This window comes from Montipora capricornis, chromosome 3 (assembly GCF_036669925.1).
Source record: "Montipora capricornis isolate CH-2021 chromosome 3, ASM3666992v2, whole genome shotgun sequence".
Lineage (NCBI taxonomy): Eukaryota > Metazoa > Cnidaria > Anthozoa > Scleractinia > Acroporidae > Montipora > Montipora capricornis.
Window position 1 is genome coordinate 4,275,301 of NC_090885.1, and position 22,500 is coordinate 4,297,800.

At 39.4% G+C, this 22,500-nt stretch overlaps 1 protein-coding gene across 4 annotated transcripts in view; it reads left to right on the plus strand.

Moving 5' to 3' along the window:
• LOC138041980 (phosphatidylinositol 4-phosphate 5-kinase type-1 alpha-like) overlaps positions 1–22,500 on the plus strand; it is a 63,972-nt gene that overhangs the window by 22,068 nt on the left and 19,404 nt on the right. For all 4 annotated transcript variants that reach the window (XM_068887691.1, XM_068887690.1, XM_068887689.1 and 1 more), the window contains 11 exons: positions 1,560–1,639; positions 8,167–8,241; positions 9,360–9,402; positions 10,245–10,397; positions 12,582–12,641; positions 13,655–13,738; positions 14,394–14,486; positions 16,204–16,266; positions 16,800–17,013; positions 17,090–17,195; positions 17,298–17,381. In XM_068887691.1, coding sequence (XP_068743792.1) covers positions 1,560–1,639; positions 8,167–8,241; positions 9,360–9,402; positions 10,245–10,397; positions 12,582–12,641; positions 13,655–13,738; positions 14,394–14,486; positions 16,204–16,266; positions 16,800–17,013; positions 17,090–17,195; positions 17,298–17,381 — 1,055 coding nt within the window. The remainder of the gene's footprint in view (positions 1–1,559; positions 1,640–8,166; positions 8,242–9,359; positions 9,403–10,244; positions 10,398–12,581; positions 12,642–13,654; positions 13,739–14,393; positions 14,487–16,203; positions 16,267–16,799; positions 17,014–17,089; positions 17,196–17,297; positions 17,382–22,500) is intronic.

The following is a 22,500-nucleotide window of genomic DNA, read 5'->3' on the forward strand; positions in this document are numbered from 1 at the left end:
TTCTTACATCTTTATTTTAATTTTAATAAGTTGTTTAGTTTTTTGCTTTCGTGATGAACAGTTATCCCAAAGGCGAAAAAAAAAGACCTTTAAAAGAAACTGTGTGTAGATTACATGTATACATGTGTAACTTAAGTTGCCGCCTGTGCAGTCTGACAGGAGATATATTTACATGTAGAATCAAAAGCACTTCAAATTTTGTGTCCTGTCCAAATAGAAAATTTAATGTTTACATGTATGGGATAGTTGTTTAAAAGCTCCAACCTTGTACTAAACCTTATCATTGACTGAAATATTATACCAGCAAAGAACCATAACTGTACAGTATTATTCCCCAAGTATCGAGAATTTTGCTTGTGAACTCCTTGTCGCACGTTAATTACAATCATTTCTGATTTAAAAAAATTAAGTGGCAGGTCATTTGAACTGCAGTTGCGCTTGAAATTCAGAAATATCTATTCCTCTGAAGTAGTGAGATTAACTTAAATTAATGCTTCAACGACCATATGATAGACAAGTTCAAGCCTCTGTCAGTTTGGCGAGTTGAAACGTAAATATACTAAGCTGCATGCTTCTGTCACGCAAGCGAGAGCGGTAGCTCATGAAATACGTTGTTCAATGCGAACTGCTTAACAAGACAGTTTGTAACAAGTGGAGAGCCACGTAGCTTGAGAAGCTGACAATTACTTGTGCAGTTAATTGTTTTCTTCCATCTTTCAGTCCATGAGATCGAAATTCCTTTTGCGTATCTTTCAAGGCTGGCTGCTCAACGAGTGGCGTCACCGTTAAGACGTTTGTTGTGGTGGGCAGCCTGGCATAGCTACCAGTGGTGTGTGAGAGAAGATATTTCCCAAACACCCATAAATTTCTTGATATAATGTCTGCTGATCTTTACACTATCAGTATCGAACAGATCTCGAACAATTTTTAGAAATGTTGACGTTTGCTGGAAAAAGAAAAACGAAAAGAAATGTCTTTATGAAAGGTACTTTATTATAATCTAATGTGCTTTCCATCGTAGATTGTAAATTATGGCAAATAGGCATATTAATTGGTCCCTCTCAAAATAAGAGCTTCTCCTCTTTTTTTTTTTCTCTATTATGTAAACATATTCCGTGTTTGTGGGTGTGGGTGTGGGTGTGAGTGTGTTTGTGGGGGGAGGGGTGTTTAAAACTAAGCATGTAAACATGTAAGGTAATAATAATAATAATAATAATAATAATAATAATAATAATAATAATATAATAATAAATAAATAAATAAATAAGAAGAATAATAAACTGGATAATTAATCCGCGGTTTCACCTATTGAGAACCGTGACAAATGCACAGATAGTTTCAAGCCGTACGGTACTTAAATTAGTATAGCTTGGCTATTGGCAGGAGCAGCTAATACATGTATGTACTGAATGTTGTATGGTTAACTCACTGAATGAAACAATGATACTTTGATAAAAAATGAATATGGATCCCTGGTATCCTATCTGCATGTATTAAGACCATTAATTTTAATTCCTTGTGATTATCTCATAATACAGTGTGTAATTACTGCTTTTAAGGTTGGAAGGTTATCTGCAAAACCAGACCGTGATGTTCTGATGCAAGATTTTGCTGAAGTTGAAACTGTATCATTTCCAAGGTATTATATTTTCATGAAATGCAATAACATTTGTAAGTGTGGTCAATGACACTGAATTTTTGTAGTGTAGTTGGTAACACTGTAGTCAGTGACCAATGATTGGTCACTTTAAAATAGTGACTCATTCAGGAATTACGAATTTCTCTATGCCCTTGGGGTCTCTCAAGAAGAATTGAAAAAAACCTGTTAAACGACAAAGACGCCATTTTGCACACAGTGTCACGTGAAAGGTACATACTATCCTGCGTAGCAAGCGTTCCTTTTCGACAAAAAGAGCTTCGAAACAATTTTCCGCAAACTGGCCGCGCGGAAGTTGGGGCAAGAGACTGAGGGAACGCTTGCAAGAAGATCCCCTATTTTTGAAAAACGCTCACCTTTTTATGGTTGACTTGACACACGCTGATTGATGTCTTATTAACAAATTAGCCAATAAAAGATAACCATGTTAACACATGTTGGCTTCCGACAAAACAAACCGAGGCACCGAGGAAACACCGACTGATCAACGCACTGCAGAATTTTCCGGTGTGATTTTAAATGTTAAATTTGTAACGGCAGCTTCTAAGCCGGGTACGACTGGTTATGTTTCTTCTGAGAATTTGTTTAAACCATCGAAAAGAAACTTACGGGCAAATTCTAGCTGATATTTGCAGAGCGGTTGGAATAGAAGTTATCGAAAACAACAGCCAATTTTCAGAACTTGGAAGCAATCCGTGCGCTCGTAAAATACGAAATTTAGAAACATATAAACTCGTACAGAGTTCGATGGGTAGTAAGGCCGTTAAATGCAAATCTCCAGCAAAGCTGACCATGAAACCATTCAAATAGGTTTAAGTTTAAAACTAACGACGATTTCAGTGCGACTTGCTGGCTATTTTGTTGGTGCAGAGTGGTTGACAAAATGGATCGTACTACTGTAAATCTCCTGGAAATTACAGGCAAACCTCCTCGCTAGTTTGATAATCCACAGTACGTTTTTGGTCAAATCGTCACGAAATCGTAGATGAAATAGCAAGTAAAGTGCTTTAAAAGATCGAATAACTTTACAAAGGAGCCGCTTTCTTCTCACAATAATTAAGAGAAGATTTAGCAGGCTGCGTAGTTGTCTTCATCTTGTCTCAATCGATGATATAGGACTCAAGTTTACATCAGGCAAGGTACGCAGAGAATTTGACGAATTTCCTTGATCCTGAAACATGTGGATTCTGATAGTTCGCAGGCATTCTATTAATTCATCCTGCGTAAATAAAGTATCTTTTGCAAGCGAGGGAAAAGCTCACTTCAGTTCAGTCCAAACGTTTCGTCGACAATAAGCGCTGCCAAAGTTTTGTTAAATAACGATCGAATCTTTTGCTTTTAATGAATTACGGAAACGCCATAGTGGCTTCAGCTGACACGTAAATAATATTGAATTTCCCTTGATGTATATTGTCCAAGCAGTCCAGATTTTCATGTAAATTACAGGCTGTCATTCCCATAGAATTCACCTCAACCGCTTACTTGATTGCGTATTATGCTTTGAAATGGAGAAATCACAATGATACTCGAGAAGCCGGTTCTTCGTTTTAAGTTCTTTTATTTCGCACTCCACACATCATGACAAACATCTGAAAAATTAAGCTTTTTCCGAATCCTGTTGTGAAAACGGCCATTACATCTATACAGTTAAAGAGATGGCACATTGACAGTTCTTTTTTCCTTTTCAATGTAAAACCCGAGACCCCATTCGCTCAGCTTCGACACACGATTCGAAACCTTCCACATCTTCCACCATTGCCTTTGTCTCGCTAGAACTTAGGAGAAATATTTTGCTCCAGAATTTGTCACCTGTCAATCATTGTGACTGTGCCGCACCAATCAGAAGCCCCAGTTCGTGAGCGAACAGGTTTTTCAAAAATAGGAGGTCTTCTTGCAAGCGTTCCCTCAGTCTCTTGCCCCAACTTTCGCGCGGCCAGTTTGCAGAAAATCGGTTCGAAGCTCTTCTGTTGAACAGGAACGCTTGCTACGCAGGCTAGGTACATACATGTACAGGAATTTACTTCTGCATGATAATGTGAGTTGTTGACAGATGTAACACAGGATTGTTTTTCAAACACTGATAAACACCTTCTACAGATTTTCAAACTCCATCCAGACAGCAACGTTTCAAACATGTTTCAAACAATTTTAAACACGTTTTTAACATAAATGCCCTTGAAACGCTGACTAGTTAGTTAAGCATCCTTTTCATCTGGACGGTAATTTCATATGTTCCTAAACGGGATCGTAGATCTCGTGTGGCACAAACTTCAAGAAGCAGTTCATGTTTCAAAATTCTGTGCGTCGTGCTAATAGGATGTTTGATCAAGTCCAATCGGAAGACCGATATTTTTTATCTATCGGAAGTCCCGATACCACTCATTCCGATGATCAGTGTTTAATTTTCCGACTTCATCGGAAAAGTCGCACTTGAGTTTCTGATATGACTTCCGAACAATCGGAAATTTGACCTTCCGAAATTTGGAGAAGCTCCCTAAGTGGTGTCTTTGTGTATACAGTCTTCTGCACATATTTTGTTAGGTTTGAGGGGGTTGGGGTAATGCATAGATTTCTCTGGTGCACACAGGAGAACATTTAATTAACTTGCAATGGCGTTTTAGTGCATCTTCAAACAAAATATACCCTTATGGAGCTCAAGGATGGAACATCAGTTGGATAAACAAGACAGGCGGTCAAAAATAAATATTGGAATCTTAAAAGCAACGAGTAATGGACTTCAACAACAATCTTTCGCCTGTCAAGCCAGAATCAAAGTGAGCTGTATTTGTAATATTTTGCGAAGTGTGGTGTTATGTAGAACACTGAAACCAAATGGGAAATCCTCTTATGGGTTCAACAAAGAGAGAAGGAATCAAACAACTTTGGTAGATCCGGGATCTCTGTTGTCTGGCTATTTGTGTTTATTTGTACTCAACTCTGCACAGTCTTCCAGTAACAATTGGAAATTCCACTAATTCTTGTTAACCTTCAGTGGCATTGAAAGTCACTGTAGGGCAAATGGCGTTTTAGGGCATCTTTAAGCAAAATATACCTGGTTCCGTAAAGCAATTATAGCTGGCGAGTGAGTTATGAGGCTGGGCTCTCACAACCTCTCGAAATGCTCCCAATGGCGTGCGACTTTAAGAGCCTCTGTCAGCTAAGTCCAACTTCTGGCCTCCGCCTGGCAGAACTGGCACCACCGACAGGAGAAGGGGCGAAGGGAAAGCCACTGGCGCCTTAAAACCAGTTGCCCAGGGTAGATGGGGCTCTTAGCCTGTGAAGGCAGCCCATCTAAGGGAAGGTAAACCCTGATTTCAAACCTCAGCTGCCTTGTGGCTATATGCTGGCTGGTTCGAGGCTTGCTGGGAAGAAATGCAGCCAGTCACGGAGGCCAAGAGGAAAGCAATGCTGGCTCACAAGCAGAACCCTTGCTCAAGCACACGCGATGCCCTTCGAGCAGCTAAGAGTAAGGTCCAGCAGACCGCCTGCCACTGTGCCAACGAGTATTGACAGAACCTATGCGCCAAAATCCAGCTAGCAGCAGACTGTGGCCACGCAAAGGGAATGTATGAGGGCATCAAAACTGCCACGGCCCTACGAGCGTCAAAACAGCCTTGCACAAATCAAAGACTGGCAAGGTCATCACTGATCAGAGCATGCAGCTGCAGCATTGGGTGGAGCATTTTCTCGAGCTCTACTCAACCCAGAACATCATCGCAGACACTACCCTCAATGCCCTGCCTGGGTTACCAGTTATAGAGGAGCTTGACAACACACCGACACTGGAAGAGCTCAGCATAGCCATCGATGGTCTCGCCTGTGGCAAGGCACCAGGGAAGGATGGTGTCCCGCCAGAATTTTTGAATCATGGGAAGCAAATCATCCAGCAACCGCTTCATGAGCTCCTCTGCCTGTGCTGGGAGTAAGGTCACATCCCCCAAGACATGAGAGATGCCAACATAGTCACCCTGTACAAGAACAAGGGTGACCGTAGTGATTGCAACAACTATCGCGGCATCTCTCTTCTGAGCATCATTGGCAAAGTCTTCGCTCTGGTCACCTTGAACCACCTGCAGAGCCTTGCTTCGCAAGTCTACCCCAAGTCACAGTTTGGCTTCAGAGCCAGGAGGTCCACAGGGGACATGATCTTCTCCCTCCGTCAGCTGCAGGAGAAGTGTTGAGAGCAGCAGCAGCCATTGTTCCTCACCTTCATGGACCTCACCAAAGCTTTTGACTTGGTGAGCAGAGGCGGGCTCTTCAAGATCCTCCAGTAGATGGGTGCCCTCCAAAGCTCCTGGCAATCATCATCTCCTTTCATCAGGACATGCAGAGTTTGGTCTCCTTCGATGGGGCCACCTTCCATGCATTCCCAGTCTGACCCTGTTCGAATTTTCTTCTCAATGCTGCTCCAGTATGCCTTTGTAGACTGTACAGAAGGTGTCTACGTCTCGAAGAGGTCAGACGGCAAACTCTTCAACATTGCCAGACTCCGCGCCAAAACCAAAGCTTACATGGTGCTCATATGGGAGCTGCTGTTTGCAGACGACAGCAAGGAGGGCCTCCAACATCTGGTAGACAAGCTGTCCCACGCCTGCAAGGCGATCAGCCTCAGGAAGACCAAAATCCTGACGCAAGGTTCCCCCCCCCCCCCCAGTCATCAGCATCAACAACACGGAGCTGGAGGTTGTGGAGACTTTCACCTACTAGGGCTCCACCGTGTCAAGCTTGACTTTGCTTGATGGTGAGATCAGCTGCAGGATCACCAAAGCAGTTGCTGTCATGGCCAAACTCAACAAGCGAGTGTGGGGCAACGACCTGTTGAGCAAAAGGACCAAGATGTGAGTCAATCAAGCTTGTGTCCTGTCCACTCTCCTTTATGGCAGCGAGTCGTGGACGACCTATGCCAGATAAGAGCAACGACTCAATAGATTCCACCTCCGCTCCTTTGGCGCCTGCTGCACATCATGTGACAGGACAGAGTCACCAACACCAAGGTCCTGGAGCGCACTGGCTCACTGAGCATGCCCTCACTGCTCATTCAGTGATGCCTTCGATGGCTTGGCCATGCACATCGCATGGAGCCTGACTGCCTTCCGAGAGAAATCCTTTACGGAGAACTGCGGAAGGGCATCCGTCGCGTGGGTTGACCGCTGCTGCGCTACAAGGACGTCATCAAGGGAGACTTGCGATCTGCACTAATCGACACCAGTGCGTGAGAGGACATCGCCAAACACTGAGATACATGGTGGCAAAGTTTTAAAGTGGGGGTTTCAAAGGCGAAAGCAAACACTAGCGTCCAGGCTACATGCAAGAGAGCAGCAAGGAAAGAACGTGCAGCCTCTGTGCATGATTCCACAAGGCACGTCTGCACCACCTGCAACAGAGACTGCCACTCCAGGTTTGGGCTACACAGTCATACAAGATCCTTCCCAAATCCCCAGCGCTAACCATCGCCTCTTCAAGACGAGGATGCCACTATAAACTGATGTAACTGATAGAACATCCATGTAAAAAAGAAAACTACATATATCTGCTGAGAGACCCAAACTATTAAAATGTTCTAGAAAACAGACCACAATCTTTTGACTTGTAGTGAACCTAGCAACCACTGATGTAAATATGAAGTAAATGAATGAAACTTACGTCTGGTCTGCAACGCTGCAGGTTGATTAACATAAATTGCCATCAGCATTAAGGAACATTAAGGATTATAACAGCTTTTGTCGCTCTCTTAAGAAATATCTTAGCAACAGAGTGAAATAGTTGTCAACATGTCTTGATATGATTGTTCTTACCAATTTTATCTTTATATGTTATTAATATTTTAGATAGTTTTATTTTTGATAATGTAGATAGCATTTACAGTTGTAAGAGCCTCTCTTTTGTTGGAATACTGTAAATAAACCATTATTATTATTATTATTATTATTATTATTATTATTATTAACTGAACAAAGATGGATAGTAGACTGAGAAGACTGACTTGACGTTATCAATAGCAACCACACTGAAAAACTAAGCTACGGCAAGATAGTGTGATTACTTTACGCATGGGACAACCTAAACCATGACTTCCAAATGTCCGAGGAATTTTTGGGCAAAACCAACATGGTTGCATGCACAGATTATCTTAAGACAGGGTTCACTTGGCACTTAATTACTTGCTAACTGGTTTAGCGCTTGCTCACGAAATAATAACTAAAAACATGTTGTGACCTCAACAAGGAGAATGTGTCTCTTCCTCCATGCTTGATGAGATTTTTCAAATTGCAGGTCTTTCAATCAAAGTCGTGTGGATTGCAAAATAGCATCATTACTTTATATTAGTTTTCTTCTTTAATCTTATTCTCACTGACCTAGGGCATTCTAACAAATCCCTCCAACTTAAAACTTGCTTAGTAATTTACCTTTCTGTTAGCTCTGATATGGGATCCCCAAGAGCTGCCTCAAGCATGTAGTTTTTTTTTGGGAAAATGCTCATCACTATTTTCTTTTTTGCCCCTTATCAGTGAAGGAACAAGGGAGACTCCTTCTCATCGTTTTAGTGATTTTAAGTTCAAAACATATTCCCCAGTTGCTTTTAGGTAAGTTTTGAAGTTCATACTACTGGTACAGTGTATTAGTGTTTTAGGATGTGCAAGTTCTCAGAGTTTATTGTCTTCATGTTATCTACCGTATTTACCCGTGTATAAGTCGACCCCCCATTTTTGATGGCAAATACAGCAATTTCTTAATTTCTTTGTTAAATGTTCATGGGACACTAATCTTCTATTCTTCGTTTTCTGGAAATGTGGATACACAAAAAAATCAGGGCCTCAAGCGCTTAATAGTTTTGTGGTTCCGCATCTGTTGTATATGCGGGCATTTTGTCCTTGAGTTTCGAAAAAGTTCTCAGAAAATCGAACATGTAAACCTCAAACTAACCTGTTTCGTTGTTCAAGGATAAAGGGCTTTAGAGGATAAGCACAACATCACAGAAGCAGGAGTCAATCTTTGAAAATAACTTGTGAACGATGCGAAAATGTGCAAGGTTTAATTGGTCCTTGACTTATAATTTCTCAAATGACAAACAAAACAAAACAAAACTCATCAACCAAACAATACGAAGTTTGCAAAAGCATTTAAGTCAGCCAGGTTTGAATAAAGAAGAAAAAACATTCATTACCAACCAGCATTTCCAGCAACACAAGTGACAATGCTTGCCCGCAAACATGTGGTATTGCGCCAGGTTACTAAGCCGTTGAATGATCGTGTTTTATTTGAAGAAACAGAAATGCCAGAGCTTTCCGCATTTGGAAACGAGAATTTCCAGTGTCTTTTTCATATTTGTACTTGTGAGTATCTTCACCATTTAGAGTTGGCCAATTCTTTTTTCATTTCAACTGGAATTGCTTACATTCGTTTTGAAGTCTTTTGTCATTCATTTTGAAGTCTTTTGTCAGCTTTTGTTCGTCCAAGACAACATTATTATGTTAATTTTGAATAAATTTCTTAGCTGGAACTTGGCTCAAAATCTTTGACCCGTGTATAAGTCGAGGGCGATTTTTGGAGCTTCTTTTGAGGCCATAAAAGGTCGACTTATACACGGGTAAATACGATATTAAGTACCACAGACACAAATACATGTATAGTATTGCTTTGGTTTTCATTTTATTCAACCATATTTACAACTCAGTGATTCTTTATGATCATGTTCTTTCAGATATTTTCGTGATTTATTTGGAATGAATCCAGCTGAATTTATGGTGGGTACACTGGAGCTATAGGAACTAATTCAAATTTTCACTCTTTAAAGGCAGTGAATGTAAAGCCTGTACCCCAAATTCCTTTGAGCCATACATGTATTTCATTATAAAATTATTCTCTTTCCAAGATTTGATGTGGTCAAAAAGTGTGTTGGAGGAAAAGTCATTATTTTGTTTCATGGAAAATCCAACATTGATAATGGGGAGGGGGGTTTAGGTATCTCTAAAGTGATGCTACCTTCCCAACACTTGTCCATGATTGTAGCTAATTTGTTCATTTTTCCACAGGCATTCACTGTATTTAGGGTTAGGGTTAGGGTTAGGGTTGGGCAAAGAAAAAGGGGAAGACCCAAAACTACTTGGAGGAAGACAGTGGAAACTGAACTTAGTGAGATGGGTTTGTCATCGGGAGAGGCACAGGCAATTGCAAAAGACAAGACCCGGTGGAAAAGAGACGTTGTTGCGGCCCCTTGCCCCATTGGGGGCAATAAGGACTAATATATGTTGTAGTTCAATTTGCACTTTGGTACAATTTTTTCTGAACTGGTACAATTTAATTGTACTGGTTTATTTTTATCAACTGTCTAAAAAAGGGATTTTCCTTTTTTTTTTCTGTACTGGTACAAAAACAAATTGTACGAAAGTGCAAATTGAACTACAACTTATATATATATATATGTACTGTATTTGACCTGATCTTGAAATGGGAAAATTATGGACATTGACAGAGTACTGTATGCTCAATAATAAATAGTAACGTTGGCTTATAAAGATTATCAATGACCATGACAATACTTGTATCTCCAGAATGAAGTGGCTTAGTTTCCATTTTCTTTTTGCAGATGGCATTATGCAATGAACCACTGGTGGAACTTACTAATTCAGGAGCAAGTGGTTCTTTGTTTTATGTTACAAATGATGACGAGTTTATTGTTAAAACAGTTCAACACAAGGAGGCAGAATTTCTCCAGAAACTCTTACCTGGATATTATTTAGTAAGTATTTATGAATTTTGATGTATATTTTTAAAGGGAACGTACTTTCATGACTTTCATGAAATGAAAGAAAAAGAAAATTAATGCTTTGAATCAAAAAAGAAAAAGAATTTTAGAATTGCCTATTTTTAACTTCCAAATTTCTTAAGTGCCACCATCTTTATATACATGTATACTGGTATAGATTGTATAATTATATAATATTATTATGAAGTGGTAGTTGGAAGACTTTGTCAGCTATAGACCTTTTCGGCTTGTACATTTTGTTTTCCCAATACAGATCATGTGATAATACTCAGGAGCCTTGGCCCTTTGTTTTGTTCATTAAAAAGAGTGCATGCCGTCCTTTTAATGGTCAAAACAAAAGACCAAACCTCCTGAGTATTATCACATGATCTGTATTGGGAAAACAAAATGTACAGGCCGAAAAGGTCTATTAAAGTGCTCAATAGTTGAACTAGAGCTACATGATGATGTACACACTTGGGGTTGATTACTTCTACTCTAGTTCTTGGGAACAGGCACTAGTCTGAACATACCTTTTTGTTGGTGCCCAAGCAAAAATTTGAGCACATTCCCAGGAACAGGAACTTTTCGAACACGTTTTCGTCAGTTCCTGTGCTTTTTCTCATGCTTCCTTGTGATGCAGTCATGATAATGGCAGCCGGCACAAAGTGGACGAAGGAAGAAATCCTTTGTGTTGTCAGAACTAGGGTGTCCTAGGGTGTCTTAGCAATGGCCATTTTAGTGCCTGGGACGGTGCCACGGAACAGGCACCTAGTCTGAATGGGGCCTCAGACTGAGTTTGTTATTTTTGAACTGTCGCCTGATAATATTGCTTTGTGAGAAGTATGAAACTCTGAGTAACGATCAATGTTTTTAAACAAGTAATTAACTCCAAAAACTACAACAAGACTATGTAACTATATATATATATATACATTGCCCTGTAGTTCTGGCCCCTTTGAGGTTTCCTACAATAAGAACAGACCATAACATGTCACAAAATCATGCGAAATTTGAAAGTGAAAGTTATTTTTTCTTGTTGTTAAATTGCTTTTCTGAAAAAAAAAAATTAAACAAACTGGGTTGCAAGCATTCCTTTCTTCTGTTGAAAGTTATTGTATCTCTTTATAGAAGTGGTGTTTCTTTTAAGTAACATTCATGTTTATGTATGGTACATGTTGGTATTTTAAGTTAGGAAAATAGTGGTACTGTTAATGTCATTATTCTTGATCCAATCCTTTGTGCCAATGTTATCTCAAATCTAATACATGCAAGTCTACTTTTTTGGGTAAAAAGAACCTTGATCCTCTAATCCACAAAAAATAATTCATATTTATGGAAAAATTCTGTAATGCCTGCACTTTTGGTGTCAAGTCTGTATAATTATGTGCACTCCTTTTTACCCTCAATTCTGGTTCCTGTCATGAGTCAACTGTAGTACCTACAGAATATTGATGGAGGAAGGGGCTAAAATGTGTGCACTGAGGGCCACATGGTCATCAGTAACTCTACAATGTAGTTCACTGGCATGTCTTACCCTTGTAAAATAAGGGCCTTTACCTTAAAAGTTATATTTTGAGACTGGGTACATGTAGTTCTGATATGCACTGTATATGTATCACTATAAGCAAATGACTCCACCAAGCAGGCTCTTGGTAAACCTAAAGATCAGGCAGTCAATCAATCAGTCAACCTTTTTTGGTACCAATAATTATGAATTTATAATTTACTATAATTTATTTCTGTTCAATATGCACATGTATACGTACAATTCAAAATGAGCTGCATAGAATTACCTTAAATTTCAAAGCCCAGCTTGTTTTGTTTTTGTAGATTATTATCATATGGATTGCTATTAGGTAAAATAATGTTGATTTGTTCTTTATTTTAAATACATTACTGTGCATTAAAAAGTACATTACTGAAAGCCATTGCTGCATTTCAACACTCAAACAAGTTAAGAAAGAATAATGACAAAGCGTTTTTACTCTAAGATGCTAATAAAAGAAGGTTGGTTTCACTGGTCGCAAAATATCAAGGTGGAAAATTTCTGCTTTTGGGGGAGATTTTTAATATCAGATTATTTCAATAAATCGCTGTAAGTACTTGGGGTCATGGATGCTACAGTGTACATGTATAACCAAAGGAATTGTTCAAAATTAATTTTTTTTTCCTCAGAATTTGAACCAGAACAAACGAACGCTGTTACCAAAGTTTTTTGGGTTGTACTGTTATCAGGTATGCCATATTAGTCCATGCAATTTAAGTTTAAACATACTTTACTAAAACTTGTGGTTGTGGCAGTTTTCTACAGCATGTGATGCTTGAGCAAAATAACAGACAAACCAAGTTAAGCTTCTGTGATGGATGACAAGTAAAAAAACATTGAAAGTGTTTTAAAGTTTGATGGTATATAGTCCCCTTTAATTTCAGTTAAAGCTGACATGCAGCCCGATGGTCACCATCTAGAATGATGCCTTTACACTGGCAATAATAGTTACTAAAATGTCTATTTTGACAGTTTCAAGGAATGGTCCTCAATATTACTGGTATCATTTTACAAGTAATTTGCAAATACACACACATGGATATTTGAAAAGTATCACACGCAGGAGTGAATTTCTCCCTTATCAAAACCTCTGCCCTTTTAAGAAGATGACGGACTGGGTTGAAACAACTTCCTTTTTTTCCTGGTGGGTAAAACTACAAATTTACCTGTAGATTCAAAGGTTCAAACAAACTTTAAGTGTTTTTTTCCATTGATGTCCACCAAAACTTGACATAGTTTGACCCTCCTTGAAGTTGAAAGATGGCATGCAATCAAAAGGATTGAACATGAAATTAAAATAATGTCCTTCAGAACTTTCTTGTTTCGTTTTTTTTTTTTTTTTCATTTTATTCCAAACTTGGATTTTTGTCAAAAGGGAAAGGTGTACATGTAGTATGCTTGGAAGCAAGAAAGTAGATGTATATTGAAGTGTCTTTCTCATTGTCATTCAGAGCTCAAAAAATTGATGTACACAAACTGCATGTGTGGGGGTGGAGTGTAAGAATAATGCCCATGTGGGAGCTGTTCCCCCAATGAAGTTGTGCTTTCTTCTGCTGAATTTTTTTTGCAAATACATGTAGTTGGTTAAATTGTTAATGATACAAAGATGTCAAGCGTTAGCACTGTGTGCTTGTATGTGAGCTCAGCTTAACATTGATAATAATTATAAATAAACATTCATAGGAGATAATCGTTTTTACAGTGTGGAGGCAAGAACATAAGACTGGTAATAATGAACAATCTTTTACCAAGTGGATACAAAATTCATTTCAAGTATGATCTGAAGGTAATCTTTTCCTTCCAGCTTATGACTAATTTTGTAACTATTATGGTACCTATGACATTGACCTTTCACTTTCTTGATGCAAAGCTTAGTTTTGATTAGTAAATTGATGGCAAAAATCAATAGCGAGTTAGGGCTAATATTCCTTACATTAGCAGAGGTCTCTTTTCTTTTGTGTTCAATGGGCTGAAGAGTACAGGAAACGAGACCTCTATCATGGGTCCAAACTCAGTTTAATCCAACTGCTTTCACAGCCTTGGACAGCACTGTTCAAAACACATGCCCCATGATATAATTGCTGCCTGTGACTTGGGCCCACTCGCGCATTCGTTTACAGTAATTTCATTGTTGTTACGGGAGCCCGTACAATATGTGAAGTATCGTAACTGCCACGCATGTTCAACATAGGTTTTGACCTATGGAAGAGAAAAGAGACCTTTGCTAGCAGAGAAGGGTTAATATAAAAGGAAAGGAAATGCAAGTTATCAAAAACTATGCCTAATGATGCACTTAAGGTTTTATTCAACTGGTCCTTCATGTACTTCTTCAAAGAATGTGATTGATTGAAATTTGTGACAGAGTATGTGTTTTAAAATCCTTTAGCTGTCAGGCATATTTAACGTTTCCCCACAATAAGTGGAGTTTTCTTTTATCACAGGGTTCTACTTTCAAAAGGAAAGCATCCAAAGCTGAACGAGCAAAGGAAACACCCACATTAAAAGACTTGGATTTCTTAAATGATCATCCAGAGGTATAACAGACTTGCTTATGGAGCATTTTCACTCGCATGACCAGCAGCCATATTGGGTTATCGAAACAAAAGAAAGTATTTCACAAAAAAAAATAGTTGAAATCCCAGAGGATTAGTTTGGTTTACACCATCATGGCCGCCATTCCTTTGCTTTGGAACACCAACATGGCCGCGGTGACGTCATGTGAAAACACTCTATTGAGTGTTCATGTTCTTCTTCAGCAGCATGATTAAAATATAAAACTGTTCTATTGAGGCCTTAAACTGCTGTTTAAAATTAAAAACTAAAATCCAAGCTTTCGCCGATCAACGGCATCATCAGGGATGAGAAAATATTCCGCGCGCGCTGTATATATCGTTATTGATATGTACATACATATCAATAACCCAAACCCTAACCCTAACCCTAAAACTCCTCTGCTAACAAACATATTTATTCCTGCCAGAACAAAGACTACAAAGTCATTGGTGTCAAGAATATTATGAGCGAAAACTACCCTTCTAATCTACGCCTCTATGAAGCATTTTACATTAGAAAGTACAAGCCCACACTCAATTCCCGAGAAGAATGTACTGAATTCGCAGACCTCCTGTTTTAAGATTCTATTTTAGAGACGATTCCTAAGCGCTTTTAGTATCACCCAACTAGTGGACTAATGCAAATCCTGCAATTTGATTGGCTACGCTACTAGAGGACTATCAGTAATAGTCCTCGAGTAGCGAAAAGCGTGACACTTTCTTTCGTTTTATTCCCATATAAATATTTTTCTTCAACTTGCATTTGCTAACTTTATTATTGCCTTTGCTGTCCGACTAGTTGGGTGATAATAAAACAATTAGACCCTTCGCCCTCAAGGGCTACGGGTCAATAGCCCATTCGGCTTCGCCTCATGGGCTATTGACCCGTAGTCCTTGCGGGCTACGGGTCTAATTGTTAATTAGAGGTCCTTGATTTGAGACACTCCATCATTAGAGCTTTGTATTCTACTCACAGTTTATTTCTGTAGCTTTCATACATACGTCACATTTTTTACACGTCACCCTACACCTTCTTTGCCTATACACACTGAATATAGTGTGCACAGAATATTTTCTCATCCCTGATGATGCCGTTGATTGGCCAAAGGTTGGATTTTAGTTTTTACTTTTAAACAGCAGTTTAAGGCCTCAATAGAACAGTTTACTCTATCGAGTAATCAGAAGTGGAAAAAGCTGAAATGTTTGGAGTTGACTTTTGTTTATTTGACAAGTCATGGTTATGTGAAGTGAGGATTGGCAAATCATTTTTTAACTAATGCATTTCCCGGATTATTGCCATTTCATGGCCATTTGAAAGTTACAGCATCATGGTTTGTTCACCCAGAAGTCTTGAAATTATGGTTTCATGTACCCCCAGATCCCTTAATTATTGAAGTGCCAGAAAATATTTGGTGCGTGTTCTGTTTTAAGAGCTGAGCGTTCACTTGAGCCATACATGTACAAATAATATTTCTTGTGAACACCAATGGCTTTTCTTCCACTGTTTGCAGTAAATCTCATAAGCAGTGCTAGCAGCATGTCCCTCCCATGGTTCGTTGTTGACTTATACAGGAACCTGTTCATGTAGTTTTTTGTAGAATAATGTATTCGACTGGTTATTGCTCAAGAATTAGATATAGAGTGGACACTGTTATGGCCCTTTTGAGGGCTGATTTAAACCAAGACGTCTTGTTTGCAGGGGCTTTTTCTTGAACTTGACACATACAATGCTGTGATGAGGACAATACAGAGAGATTGCAGGGTACGTCATTCACACCATTGTCGCATCATATTTTATTTTAAATGTTAATGCATTAATTTGTAGTGGCTCTTACTGGTAATAATCTTAGACGGTAATCTGATATCATTTAAGATAATTGTGATGCATGGTTTAAAAAACCATATACTGTGGGTTTAGGGGTTCACATCTGAGTCACAACTGACAACCTTCCAGTACAGCAATCATTACAACTTTACTACAACTTCTGACTACTTTATTAGATGAGTTTGTCTGTGATGACTCACTCATGCCTGCCTGTAATTCCGTGTTTTGTCTTATCAGAATAGCTGTTGATTCATGTTGGCCACAATGTATGGCTCCAGGTGCTTTGCAGCTGTACAGATATCCACCGTACTCTTTTAAAGCTTTTGCTCTTTGTCATGAACAGCAGCAATTCTTTTTCATTTCCATAGAAGCATCTAAACTTTACACTGTAGCCCTGCTGTTGGCTTTTGAGAGTAAATTCGCTGATGTTATCAATTCTCATAAAAATGTACTTTGATTACATCCTGCAGGTGCTACAAAGTTTTAAAATCATGGATTATAGTCTTCTTGTTGCGATCCATAAAGTTGAGGAGGCTGTACATCCCCGAGTCAAAAGATCATATAGTGAACCATCCGCAGATAACCCATCGAAACCAGATTCACCATCAGGTGTGATTTCTCCCTCACCTGACAGCGCTCAGACACCATCTAATGGACAGCATCTCACCGTAGGTGGCAGTGCAGGTAGGAGTTTGTTTGTTTCTTAATTTTCTATTTTTTCAAATTGCTGGTTCCTTTAATTCAAGTTCCTCTCCTTCAGATGATGGCCGTACACACCTAAAACGAGCAAGGAGTTTAAAGGCAAAAGAAGGCTTCAGCTCTGCTTGGGAGGCAATCACTGTTGGAGATGAAACCGAAGAAAGACCGTGAGTATTAAACATTGCATCCAGTTTGTACATGTATACACGTGTTAGAGATTCCCTGCTACAGACAGCCAATATGGACTTTAATGTTTTCTTATCTTTTAGGGTGGGAGGCATTCCAGCTCGTAATGCAAAGGGAGAGCGACTGCTATTGTTTCTTGGAATTATAGATATATTACAAAGTTACAGGTATGGGACTTACACAACAGTCAAGAAATTATCATATTGTTCATACTTTCATGACTTCACACAAACATTAATCTATTTTTTACGAGGGGTGCCTGTGAAAGACCTCGGTAAGGTTTCGGTTTAAGTTTTTAACTACACCGTCATCGCGAGGTCACGGGTTCAAACCCTGTTGAAGTCCTGAATTTTTCAGGCTTCTCTTCTCAATTGCTAATCACTTAGGGCGCGTTCAATTGATCCTATTCCGGAATAAGAATACGTGGAGTGATGATTAAAACAGTATGTTTGGCGCGTTTCGAAGCAGCAAGGATACTAAAAATAATTTATGTTTAAAATAGCATTTTAGTAGATGTTTGACAGCTTTAAAGGGAAAGTACGGTCTACAAAAAGTTTCTCTGAATCGAAAGTTCTTTACCTGTGTTGTCATACTTGACCACTCATTTGGACTAAATGTGTTTAAATAACCAACAATAACGCTTCAAAAATAGGCAAATTTAAATTAAAATCCGCCATCTTTGTTTTTGTGTATGCAAACGAGGCTATGACGTAGCAACAGTCAAGAGTAAATGTACTTGATGCAAAGAGGAAAAACACAGGCGAGGAGAGCAATACTTTGTAGACTTGAATCTTAATCCAGAGGCTAAATGGTATTGATATTGGCTCCACCTCTGAACAGACTGACCTGGCGGTCGTTAAACAGGGTTTTATATGTGAGTTATTGGCAGGAGTTTTACAAAGAGAAATTGCAGTGCTGCGCGCTCATTGCTGTGAAATAAATGCGTGGAAATCAAGTTTAATCTGTCTATCGTGGCTATCTACGAGAGCCCTGTTACAACTTCAAAACAAACGATCGATTTATATATTTCCATCAAATGGTAAGAGTAAATCGTTTCAGTAGTTTCTACACTGTTAACAAAATTTAACCACATTTCAAGTCACGTTTATTAGCGCATAACAGTGAAAGTCATCTATATATTGCTTGATTCAGTTTTCTCGCTCCAATATAATATTTTGGACTAGTTGACTGAGATTTCCGTATGAAGCGAATGTCACCAAGACCAATATTCATATACCTGAAGATCCCGCTTGAAGTCCTCCTTGGTAAAATGACAGACCTGGACAGATATAGGAGTCAGGTTTTCACGTTTGAGATGTCCATCCACGTTGTATTTTCGCCGGCCAACTTTTCTTTAAATTTAAATTTTCCGGTGTAGGCTTCGGTTTTTTTTTATTTTTATATGTGTTCTTAGGTCTAGACATGTGTCTAGTTTCATCCCCCTCGAAAGCGTACACTCAAACAGCGGTAATTGTTGATGTGAAAAAGCCTTGCTACGTGTATTGAGCGACATCTGAAAGTTTCGTCGGGTTATTCTAAATTAAGGGGGTAGTTTCTAAAGAAACTTTGGTGCTACGTCGGTGGGGAAGTACAGTGGGAAGTAGTATACAAAAAATTTGCTCTAAATTGGTTTAAATTTTGGTTTTAAATTGGCCACCGTACAGAGATTCTACCTAGATGTAGGGAAAGGCCGCAGATAGCCATGTGTTTTTTGGAGTGGTTAGGGAGATTAAAATGACGAGCGACTGGCTTAGATGCATCCTTGTTATTCTTCTCAACATCGCGAAGGTGTTCGCGGAATCGGTCGCCCAGTCGTCTGCCTGTCTCGCGAATGTATAATTTATTGCATAACGTACAGGTTATGCAATAAATGGCATTTGCGGAGGTACATGTGAAACGATCGGTGATCTTAACAGATCGCTTAGGTCCCGATATCTTGCTAGTGTTAACAATGAAAAGACAAGTTTAGCATCGTGAGCGCGCGCATTTGAAAGTGCCGGGTTGCTCGTTAGTTTTGAGCGCGCTTCTAACTAAAACGTTCCCTACGTTTTTGTCGCGTTTGAATGAAATAAGTGGAGGCTGCGAAAATATTCTACCAGTCTCGGGATCATTTTGGAGTAATTTAAAATTATTGAGAATGATACTTTTGACTGCGTGATTATGAGGATGGATAGTGAGGGTGAATGGAATTCTGTCATTCTTATCTTTTTGTGACGTTTGTAGTGCTGACTGTCGATCAAATTGTTGGGCGCGATGATGGCCCGTTTTGACCACAGAGACAGGATAGCCACGTTTTTTGAAGAACTGGCACATCTCCTCTGATTTGCTGGAAAAATCGGAGTCATCACTACATAGAAGTCGAAGTCTAAGAAATTGAGAATAAGGAATGGAGTTCTTGACATGTGATGGATGTGACAATGAATACAACAAATAACTGTGAGAATCTGTAGGTTTGTAGTGCACACTGGTACATAGCACGTTGCCACTAATAGAAACTTTGATTCTAGGAAAGCCAATGAAGTTTCCGAAATTTCCCGGGTATATTTAAGGGCCGAATGAAAAGAATTGACGGAGGTTATAAATTGATCGAGTTCTTCTCTGCTGGATGAAAATAGCGCCGATGCAGTTGTCGATGTAGCGGCCGTAGAGTTCAGGTTTGGGGCCGTTGTACTGATTAAAAAATTGGTGTTCAACATATCCTACAAAAAGATTGGCATAGCTAGGTCCCATTCTTGTGCCCATCGCTGCACCATTAATTTGTTTGTAATAGTTGCCGGCGAATGAAAAACAGTTACTTGTAAGCGTTAAAACTACTTCGGCAAGGCGGAGGAGCGTTTCCGAGCTTGGTTCTTTGACAGTGCGTTGATCGAAAAAGTGTTTAAGTGCTTGAAGACCTTCGCTATTGGGAATGACTGTGTATAGAGATGTAATGTCCATGGTGAAAATAAGTTTGTCTTGGCCGGAGAAATTGAAATCGCGGAAAATGTTTAGTGCGTGTGTACTGTCTTTCATGTATGATGGCAACGATTTGACGATAGGCGTCATAATTCTGTCTAAGTAGCTAGAAATGAGTTTGGTGGGGCAACTACATGCAGAAACGATAGGGCGACCTGGGTTGTTAGGTTTGAATTTTAAGCAAGAAGTAAATGCACGAAGTTCTAGGGGTATTGATGATGACATAAGTGGCAGTGGCCGGTAATTCTTGACTAGCTTTAAGATCATGAATGGTGTCTTTGACAAGTTTTTGATTTGTGGATGTGAGATCTTTCTGGATTTTGGCATAAAACGAGGTGTCAGAAAGTTGCCGCAAAGCTTCTTTTTGGTAAAGGTCGGACCGCCAAACAACTACCGGGCTGCCTTTGTCGGCCGATTTGACAACTATGTCATTGCGTTTACTAAGATTTTTAAGCGCCGCCCACTCTTCCAAGGAAAGGTTGGAGAATTTAGTGTTACGATTGAATTTAAGTTTGTGAATGTCGTGACTGCATGTTTGGGTGAAAAAATCTAAAGACGCCTATCATCAAATCTTTGCCATCGTACATTAAAGACAGTACACACGCACTAAAAATTTTCCGCGATTTCAATTTCTCCGGCCAAGACAAACTTGTTTTCACCATGGACATTACATCTCTATACACAGTCATCCCCAATAGCGAAGGTCTTCAAGCACTTAAACACTTTTTCGATCAACGCACTGTCAAAGAACTAAGCTCGGAAACGCTCCTCCGCCTTGCCGAACTAGTTTAACGCTTAAAATAAAGTTGAAGAAAGTTCTGTCTGACGAGCGCTTAGGCGCGAAACTCAGAGTCACAGAGAATCGATGCTTCCTTTTTAATCCTTCAACTTATGTATATTTAGCTCTGCTACCACAGCATTGAGCACTTTATTGCAAGGTAGACTCTACCTCCACATTTGTATATATATAGATACGTAGACTTGTAATATGTCAAAAACATTTATTTGCTACTCCGAGTTTCATGCTTCTCACGAAGCAATCATCAGGCAACTGCCAAAAAGAAAGAATACATGTTGTTTTACAGTGACTTTGAAAAAAAACGGTAGCAATTCACTACAGGCTGGGGTGCATAGCAACGGTTAAACAATACAAATTGTTTCCAGTGAGCTGCTAAAAATAAGCCTTAAATAATTACGCTATTGAGAAGGAATTTGTTTGCATGTCTGCAACTTGTTACAAGCTCATTTCTGTTGTTAAGGGTCGCCAAGTCTGGTCTACAAATTATATAGTATTTCTCCCATAGACATAAATTACACTTCTTCGTTACATTTGAATAGGATCTCGCATGCCTAACAATCCGCCATTTAATGTGATAGTCGACTTTCTTGTTTTTCAAACCCCATACATATTTACTAAGTTCAGTGGAATTTCTGTAGCGTTCATTTCTAAAGGAACATGTGTGGTTTCTATGACGTGATTTGAATGATGTGTCGCAAAGACCGATGTAAGTTTGCTTTGACTGAGATGTTGTGACCTCTGCTTGATAGATGATATTCCGCACGTTGCACTTTAGATATAGCAGACAAGGTTAACTTGGGAACAGAAATCAGCACAACTAAGCAATTAAGTGAAAATGTGGCTCAGCCAGGAATTGAACCTGGGTCTCCAGATTACCGGTCGGATGCCTTAACCACTCAGCCACTGAACCAACCACACTGGGAACACATATTACTGTACAACGCATACACACTTTTTGCCTTCAGATGGTCAGGTCCGAGGAGACAACTTCACACATTCTCTGCAATCAGGATCACCTCTCTACTCGCCGGTCGATCGGTAATGCACGGCCATCTCTGTTGTCTGTTGTATTTCTCAGAAATGCCTAATGACTCGCCATCCAAAACGGGAATAGGCTGGTGATCCTAAGTAATTAAGACAATCAGTTGCTGATATATCCCCTCCCTACCTTACTGTACTTAGTTAATTTCCAGGGCGATATGGCCGTGCATCATCGATCGACCGGGGAGAAGTGAGGTGATCGTGATTGCAGAGAATGTGACTATATCCCCTCCCTACCTTATATATATATATATATATATATATAAGGTAGGGAGGGGATATATTAGCAACTGATTAGCAACTGATTGCCTTAATTACTTAGGATCACCAGCCTATTCCCGTTTTGGATGGCCATTCATTAGGCTTTTCTGAGAAATACAACAGACAAGGTTAATTTGGGAACAGAAATCAGCACAACTAAGCAATTAAGTGAAAATGTGGCTCAGCCAGGAATTGAACCTGGGTCTCCAGATTACCGGTCGAATGCCTTA